Source organism: Temnothorax longispinosus, chromosome 1 (genome assembly GCF_030848805.1).
Source record: "Temnothorax longispinosus isolate EJ_2023e chromosome 1, Tlon_JGU_v1, whole genome shotgun sequence".
Classification (NCBI taxonomy): domain Eukaryota; kingdom Metazoa; phylum Arthropoda; class Insecta; order Hymenoptera; family Formicidae; genus Temnothorax; species Temnothorax longispinosus.
In genome coordinates this window covers 23,310,372-23,318,774 of record NC_092358.1, presented here as the reverse complement: position 1 = coordinate 23,318,774, position 8,403 = coordinate 23,310,372, and the positions used below count along the sequence as shown (strand labels likewise).

Sequence of the window (8,403 nt, the reverse complement as noted above, 5' to 3'; positions counted from 1 at the left end):
GAAGGTTACAACGTAAAATTCTTATCGTTTTTAAGCGTGGCTAATGATTAATAATATTTATATACGTAGATTAATACTATATTATATACGTAGAAGTTTATTGACTTAAGCTCAAACAACCATAAGTATTGCAATTAGATACAATGTATTATTGATACTGTACCGTGGTATATACATTATAATAATATTTAAATTCTGGAGAATGTCTATTTGCTTTTCGATGCTGTTTATATAAGAACATTTTTTTCCGGATCATGAAAATATTGGCGTCATACAATGTCAGTATGCTAAGTCAATACTAAACGCAATGTATGAAACTCAAATCGACTTATCACGAGTAATTAACTTTTGTTGATTAACTCTATGTAAAAGTACTCATAAAATAAAAACTGATAAAATTTATTAGACGGTTGAACATGTTTTGTACTATTTGTTGGACAACGCGGAACTGAAAATGGAAATTATGATTTAACAATACATTTGTGTCAATATTTTTTTGCGACAATACATAATTAAATTATATTACTTCTTATTAAAAAATCCATTGCGTTGCAATAAGAATATGTATCAAGACCTTATTCAAATTTCTAACTACGTACTTTTTGTATTGTATTGACGTAACGATACATTTCACAATCAGCAACTTCTTTGTTTAATCCAACTTTTTCAGAATCTTTTTACTTCGCCGGTAAATATTATTTCAAATTATTACCTACATCAAATTATTTGCAGGAGAGACGTACGTATATATGCACGCATGTAAATCATAAGAATAAATTACTCGCTATTACACGATTCGCCTCCAGTCCGGGAGATGTACTTTCATCACTTATTTATTTAAAAACTTGCAAACGAACTACGAACATAATTTAGTTTATTTACGTAGAATGTGTAATGCAATAATTACAATAATTCAGGCAGAAAAAGAGATGGATACTTGTATTTTGTCGACGAGAAAGTGCGTTGTCAAAGAGACAAGGTTGAAAAAGTAGTGACGTAGCGTTGTTCACCTTTTTTTCCGTTACTTTACAATATCTCCGTTACTTCACGATCGGAATAAACGTTATCAGACTGTTTAATGGGATCATATAGGACGTCCATACGAATAATATTCTGTCTCTACTTATCATTATACTACGCGACGTATAATAACGATTAATCCATATTCACCGCGAGTGGGGACGCATCGCGTGGGGGTGCACTTGGGGAAAACGGTCGGTGCACTTTCAGTATCTTCTTAAACCACCGAATGTGCCGATACTAATTTTTATATTCTTACGTACCGAAAACTATTAGCAAATGAAAATTACGAGTTCTGTCAGCCCGGCGCTGAAAATATGTCTTAAATTTTTCGGCGTGTGGCCGGATGTATCGTATTCTACTGCCTGTTGGCTGAGCTTTATGTTAAGCATGTTAATCGTACAGTACTTCCAGTATCTGTATGTATTCAAGCATTGTAATGTCAGCGAACTCTTGAATTTTATTGACGGTCTGACAGCATCTTTATACTATAGTTTGACATTTTTGAAATTGGCTAGTTTGTGGATACATCGTCGGTAAGTTATTATATATTACGCTGTGTATAATGATACAACTACGCGCATATCGCTGCGAAACAAGATTTCTTAGTTATTTAACACATATCATTAATCTGATGTTCTCTAACCGGAAATGATAAAATTTATTGATATTAAATCGATAAACCTTAGCTCGAACATTGGTGCATACAATATTAGTGGTCTCGTCAAAAGATATGCAATGTTACTATCTTAATGTTTTACGGATTAAAATAACATATTACAGAGTTTTTCATCAAATCCTGACTGCTATGGATAATGATTGGCGCGAGTGCATCAATATCGATCAGCATTTGCATATAATGACAATTAAAGCTAATGTATCGTATATCTTTTGTAACGCTATGTTGAGCTTCACCGCGGTCGCTACAGTAATTTATTTCTTAGGCGAATATATAACTCGTTTTATATTTTTAACTAAAGATTACAATGACACTTTACGACGGTTTCCCGTAAGAACAGAATTTCCTCACGAAACTCTACAATCGCCGATGTTTGAATTTCTCTTTGTGATATTATTGTTTCACGCAATGTTACATGGAGGCGCGGCCGGTACTGTAGACGGATTGATCTTTACTTTGGTAATTCTCATATTTTACATGTATCTCATTTATTTGGAATTAAATTTTACGAAGTGATTTGTGAGGCAAGTTTATAACCACAAAATATTGTTACATTAAAATATTGCTTCAAATAACTTATATAATTTTATTATATATACTGTTACGTTTTTGCATAAAAATTTTGAAGTACATATGGATATTAATGTCAGTGTCAGAAAAATATTATATTTAAGTTAATATTTTATTTTAAAAATACTACGCTTATTACATCGTTATACATAAAAAACAATCTTTAAGAGAAAAATCTCTTTAATAATTGGAATTTTTACAGAAATTTTATTTATTTTAGGTGTTTCATGTGAGCGGACAAATCGATATAATATGTAAAGAATTTAGAAATATCTCTGAGAATATTATTCTTCACAAATCTTCCGTATATGAATTAGGAATGCTGATCGAAAGACACAACAGAATTCTTTCATTTTCCGAAAATATCGAGAAACTCTTCTCCTTTATCGCATTAATGCAGATTGTTTGGAATACGCTAGTTATTTGCAGCTTAGGATTTGTCTTCATAATTGTATGTACTGTTATAAATATATGTATATAATAGTTGTTTTCATATATTTTATTGTTCTACATTTCTATTTTTATTGTTCATTGAACCAGTCTACTCATACTGACGAAGTTGGTGTTTTCGCGTTAGTAAAAAACTTGTTTTCTTCTCTTGGTACAATAATAGAACTCTTTATTATTTGTTTTGTCGGAGAATATCTTAGCTACAAGGTAAGCATTTAAAAGTGATTAACTATAATAATGTAATTTTTCAATAGAATAATTTCTTATAATGATGGAAATATAATATAATATTAATATATGTGAAATATATATAATATTATGTAATAAAACATTATTCTCTAATAAAAATATTTTAATAACTTGTGATAAAATATTATGTAAGATAAACAATTTTTGAAATAAAAATGTTTTCTGTTCCAAAAAAGAATCTATTTCACAAATGTTTTCTAATGTGTTTAAACGTAATGCCAACGTCTGTGTTGCAAATGATAATTAAAATATTTCTAAAATTGCAACATTGTAAAAAACAATTAATCTTTTGTTAACTATAACATTTACATACAGAACATTTTGTATCTTGAAAATAGAAGTAGAACGGGATAAATGAAGAGCTTATTATTTAATTTTTTATCAATCATTCTTTAACTATCTTTCCTTACTTTTTAATACTTTACTACAATATTTCTTTAATGTTTACAAGAATACTAGTAAAGAATTTAAATATCAAAGAAATTAAACAAATAAAAATAAATCTGAAAGAAAAACATCTAAAACTAATTGTATGGTCTTTAGGGTAAATCAATTACCAATGCATCATATGAATCGCTGTGGTATAATATGCCGTTAAATCATAGTAAAGTTATAATATTCATAATAATGAGATCTCAGAAGCGATTGGCGATCACGGCAGGGAAAATGATGGATATGTCATTCGAAGCTTTTACGAGTGTAATCTTTCAAACTATTTGTATACAGGAGAACAAATTTATTTCATACTTATTATTTAATTTTATATTTAATACATTATTTTATAAAATTTATAATTAATTTTGAAATCTATTGTGACATGTGTTCTTTGTGCATGAATGTAGTATGTTGAGAAAATTTAATTATTAATATTATTTTTTTAGATTGTGAAGGCATCAGCGTCATATGTATCTGTCTTGAATGCTATGTATTAATACAGAAGGGTTGCTAAAATTGTAATGTTATCAACCTCAACAGTAGACATTGTGATAATAAATAAAGAATTAAAGCGTTATTAAACCAAAATATAACTGTCACTTAACGTTTTATATTTATTGAATGTAAATTGTAAAATATATAAATTTTACAAATTAATATTAAATTTAATGTAAATTTAAATACATTTTTTGTTTTTTTTTGTATCATTAATTGTAAGTATACTTTGACTAAAAAAAAAAAATGACATAACTGCGGAGCGCATCGACAGTTTACACCATTGAATCTTTATTAGAAAGTCATATATAAAAAATAAGGTACGTATAGGTACATTTCATTGCGTGTATTTGTAAACGTCTACAATATCTCCAATTGCATACTTCTTATTACTGGAATATATTCCATAAGCGAGTACATTGCACAATAACATTTCCTGAATTATTGAAAACAATTACTCGTCATTATATGATTTGACCTTAGTCCGAGAGTTTTATTATTCTTCTCTCATTTTATTTCTTTAGAAAACAGAAATTGAACAGTAAGAACACAATTTAATTCCATTCGTTTAGAATACTTAATGTGTATAATTACCGTTGTCCTGTCGCGCGTTTAATGATTTCCACGATTGCTGTGAAACGCGATGAGCATCTGTTGCGGTGCAGAATTATTTCCGAGAAGATAAATCGTAAAAAACTAATGCGTAAAAAATTATTCTTTTCTTTCCGTAATTTTATCTATACGTCTCTGTTACTTCAGGATCAAAGCACACGTTTTGCTTCCGATGTAGACTGTTAGTGAAAGCATAGGATATTTATTCAAATAATGAGTTCTGTCTCGACTGACCATTATACTACGCAAAGTATAATAGCGATTGATCCATGCTCACCTGAGTGGGGATGCCACTGTGTGGGGATGAACTGTGTGGGGAGGATCGGATCATGCAATTTTATTTCTTTCTGAACTAGAGTACCGAACAAATGTGACGAGGCTAATTTCTATTTTTGAATACTTTCTAAATTATTTGCAAATGGTGATCACAAGTACCGTTAGCCCGACGCTGAAAATGGGTCTTCAATTTGTTGGCATGTGGCCGGATGTACCGTATTCTACTATTTATTGGTTGAGTTTTATGTCCAGCATGCTAATTATACAGTGCTTCCAGTATTTGTATATTTGTGACCATTTTAAGATGAGCGAGCTTTCGAATCTTGTCGATAGCTTGCCTTTGACTTTGGATTACAGTTTAACTTTACTTAAATATACCAGTTTGTGGATGTATCGTCGGTAAGATGCAATGTCACACTGCATAATAGTACAACTTTGCTCAATAGTCATATTCAGAGAACAAAGATTTACCGAAATACAAGATTTTTTCTCAGTTTTTTAATACATATAGTTGATTCAATGTTTGATAAATAAAAATGAGAAATAATAACATTATATAAATATTAATTCAATATTAGTACATATAGGTAACATCGGTATTTCTAGGAACAAAAGTACTGTGTGATATATTTTTATCTAAGACGAATAACAATAATAATATATTGCAGAGTCTTTCATGAAATCCTTGCTACTATGGATAATGACTGGCGCGAGTGCATCAATATAAATCAGCATTTGCATGTGATGACAATCAAAGCTAATATGTCGCACTCCATTACTAATGCTATGTTTAGCTTTAATGCGATCGCCGCCGTATTGTACTTCTTAGGCGACTACGTAGTTCGTTCCGTATTCCTAACTGCAGATTACAATGACACTTTAAGGCAGCTTCCTATAAAAATACAATTGCCTTTTGATAGTCAACAATCGCCGATGTTCGAGTTTCTTGTTGTAACGTTATTTTTACATATAATGTTACACACATTCACAGTATCTATTTTTAATGGGCTAATTTTTACTTTGGTAATTTATATTTTGCGTCAATATTTTCGTACTGGAACAATTTATAACGCAAAATTGTAACTGTGGACATTTTTATATCAAAATTTAAATAAATTGTAAAGTTTTATAATATATAAACTGCTCTAGTTCTCCTTTACAAATTTTAAGTTACAACTAATGCTAGTGTTAAAGATATTTCGAAGTCAAATTACAGTATATTATACATTACGTAAGAATTATCACGCTATATATATCTCTCTCTGACTAGAAAAACATATTCTTTACAATAATAATATTTTTTATATATGACTGAGATTTAAAAAAAATATAAGTATATTTTAGGTGCTACATGTAAGCGGACAAATTGATATAATATGTCAAGAATTCAGAAATATTTCCAGGAATACTTTTCTATATTCCCTACCTTCATTTGGAATATTAGTCGAGAGGCATAACAAAATTATTTTATTTTCCGAAAACATGGAAAAGCTCTTCTCCTTTATCGCGTTAATGCAAGTTGTTTGGAATACATTAGTTATTTGTTGCCTAGGATTTATCGTTATAATTGTAAGTACTGTAATTAATGTATGATGATTGATATCGTATAAATTATTTATTTCTATTTTTGTTGTTCTTTGATTTAGTCTATCCATAATGAAGCCGATACATTTGTATTCGTGAAAACTGTGTTTGGTTACTGTGTCATATTGATTGACGTCTTTGTCATTTGCTTTGCCGGAGAACATCTTAGTTTTAAGGTAAGTATTCAGAAACAGTTAATTATAGACACACAATTTTTTAACACAATATAGTTGTGCTCTCTTAATAAGGCAAGTGCATGACATTGTTTTTTAATAAAGATATTTTAATGTATTATAATACATAAACAAATTAAGTAATAACATAAAAAAATGTTTAAATAAAAACGTATGTTATTTTATAAATTTATCTTAACATTTTTATAATAATCACATCTCTTTAAAAAATATTTTAAATATTGCAGTATGTTTGTGTCATTAATTAATTGTTTATTATGCATAAACAATTTTTGTATTTTAAAAATAACAATAAACATAAATTAAATAAAACATTTCTAATATAAATTATATTATAATATTTTTGTAATGTTGGTGTTAATACTATAGAAAAAATGTTCTGTGTTAATTTATCAATTTTCAACTATTAAATTACGTGTGGATTTGAAAGGAGGTAATGTACTTAACACAACTTACATTATTCTTTAGAGCAAATTAATTGCAAATGCAACGTATGAAACGCTGTGGTACAATATGCCATCAAATGCGGGTAAAATTATAATATTTATATTAATGAGATCTCAGAAGCAACTGACGATTACGGCAGGAAACATGATGGATATGTCATTTGAATCTTTTACAAATGTAATTTTTCAAACAATTTGGACTTCTTATTAAAAGACAAATTTATTCTCCTTATAGTTAATTTTGGGATATTCTGAAACATTTTTTATCCATAAAAATAATTTATAAACTAAATTTAATTCTTAACTATTTATTGTTGTAGATCATGAAAGCATCAGTGTCTTATATATCCGTCTTAAATGCTATATATTGACACAATAAACGCAAGTATTTTCTGAAGTTATAACATAATTAATATAAAGTAAATTAAAATAAAATAAATTAAAAAATATAAACAACAAATTTTAAAATGTTTATTAAAAGAAGTTGTCAGCAAGTTAGTAATTACCATTTAATATAACTATTCACATGTTAAAAGAAAGCAAGTATATAACTAAAAGTAAGTTTTCGTTTTTTATATGTTATTATTATAATTTACATCCTTACTTGAAAAGGTATATAGCTGCAGAGAGTGTTAAAGATTTAAAAGATTATATGGCACATGTATACAGTTTGCGTAGACTTATCTATTGTATTTCTTATGTTATTTTTTATTGTATTTTTGTATTTTTTACTTAACATCTATAATATTTCCAATTGAAAACTTTTTATTGTCGAAATATATTTCATAATCAAGTCTTGCACAGTAACATTTCCTGAAACATTAAAAGTAATTACTCGTTATTATACGATTCAGTCCCAGTCAGAGTTTTGCTATTCTTCTTTCACTGTATTTCTTTAAAGATCAGCGGTTGAACTACACGATATAATTCCATTCGTGTAGAATACCTAATGTGTAATTACCATTGCTTTGTCGTGCGTTTAACGATTTTCGCAATTGGTAGTAGGAAATGTGGCATTTATCTTTTTTCGATGGAATTATATTTCCAAGAGACAAGATTGCAAAAAAAACTAGTTAATGCATGGATAGCTGTTTTCTTCTTCTATGATATGTATGCAATATGTCTCTGTAACATCATGGTTGAAATACACTTAATGTCTTTCTGACATAGACTGTTAATAAAATTTTAAAATGTGCGTACAAATAATGAGTTCTGTCTCGGCTTCTATCTCATTGTATTACGCGACATATAATAGCGATTGATCCATGTTCACCTGAGTGGGGATGCACCGTGTGGGGATGGACTTGGAGAGACGGACCATGCAATCTTATTTCCTTCTGAACTAGAGTACTGAACAAATGTGCTGAGACTAATATCTCTATTTCTAAATATA

At 28.7% G+C, this 8,403-nt stretch overlaps 2 protein-coding genes and 1 long non-coding RNA gene across 7 annotated transcripts in view; 2 read left to right on the top strand and 1 right to left on the bottom strand.

Annotated features, from left to right (window-relative positions):
• Positions 1 to 8,403, bottom strand: part of LOC139819305 (uncharacterized) — a 44,577-nt gene that overhangs the window by 820 nt on the left and 35,354 nt on the right. The window contains exon 11 of one of the 4 annotated variants that reach the window (XR_011733683.1): positions 7,727 to 8,360. The exons of the other annotated variants lie outside the window; for them this stretch is intronic. This is a non-coding gene — a long non-coding RNA (uncharacterized lncRNA). Of the gene's footprint in view, positions 1 to 7,726; positions 8,361 to 8,403 lie in introns of those variants that run through there. 4 annotated transcript variants of the gene reach the window in all.
• LOC139818803 (odorant receptor 10-like) lies at positions 895 to 4,008 on the top strand. Of its 2 annotated transcripts, XM_071787762.1 has the most exons (6): positions 895 to 1,556; positions 1,804 to 2,158; positions 2,490 to 2,720; positions 2,810 to 2,926; positions 3,512 to 3,667; positions 3,850 to 4,008. In XM_071787762.1, exons 1-6 carry the CDS (start codon positions 1,300 to 1,302, stop codon positions 3,898 to 3,900), a joined length of 1,167 nt encoding a protein of 388 aa, XP_071643863.1. In that variant the 5' UTR covers positions 895 to 1,299; the 3' UTR covers positions 3,901 to 4,008. The 2 variants fall into 2 exon arrangements, with proteins under 2 accessions (XP_071643863.1, XP_071643872.1); XM_071787771.1 differs by lacking the exon at positions 3,850 to 4,008 and having other exon boundaries at positions 1,284 to 1,556; positions 3,512 to 3,832.
• Positions 4,596 to 7,468, top strand: LOC139819021 (odorant receptor 22c-like). The gene is made up of 6 exons (XM_071788148.1): positions 4,596 to 5,185; positions 5,455 to 5,809; positions 6,131 to 6,355; positions 6,433 to 6,546; positions 7,033 to 7,188; positions 7,331 to 7,468. The coding sequence occupies exons 1-6, from the start codon at positions 4,929 to 4,931 to the stop codon at positions 7,379 to 7,381; spliced, it is 1,158 nt and encodes a 385-aa protein (XP_071644249.1). The 5' UTR covers positions 4,596 to 4,928; the 3' UTR covers positions 7,382 to 7,468.

What these genes read in the sequence shown, in the direction of transcription:
- LOC139818803 (XM_071787771.1), top strand. Translation starts at nt 1,300, where the DNA reads ATGAAAATTACGAGTTCTGTCAGCCCGGCGCTGAAAATATGTCTTAAA. An exon ending in ACGGATTGATCTTTACTTTG is followed by an intron (nt 2,159 to 2,489) that starts GTAATTCTCATA and finishes TATTTATTTTAG; the next exon opens with GTGTTTCATGTGAGCGGACA. An exon ending in GAGAATATCTTAGCTACAAG is followed by an intron (nt 2,927 to 3,511) that starts GTAAGCATTTAA and finishes TATGGTCTTTAG; the next exon opens with GGTAAATCAATTACCAATGC.
- LOC139819021 (XM_071788148.1), top strand. Translation starts at nt 4,929, where the DNA reads ATGGTGATCACAAGTACCGTTAGCCCGACGCTGAAAATGGGTCTTCAA. An exon ending in AGTTTGTGGATGTATCGTCG is followed by an intron (nt 5,186 to 5,454) that starts GTAAGATGCAAT and finishes AATATATTGCAG; the next exon opens with AGTCTTTCATGAAATCCTTG. An exon ending in TAGGATTTATCGTTATAATT is followed by an intron (nt 6,356 to 6,432) that starts GTAAGTACTGTA and finishes TCTTTGATTTAG; the next exon opens with TCTATCCATAATGAAGCCGA.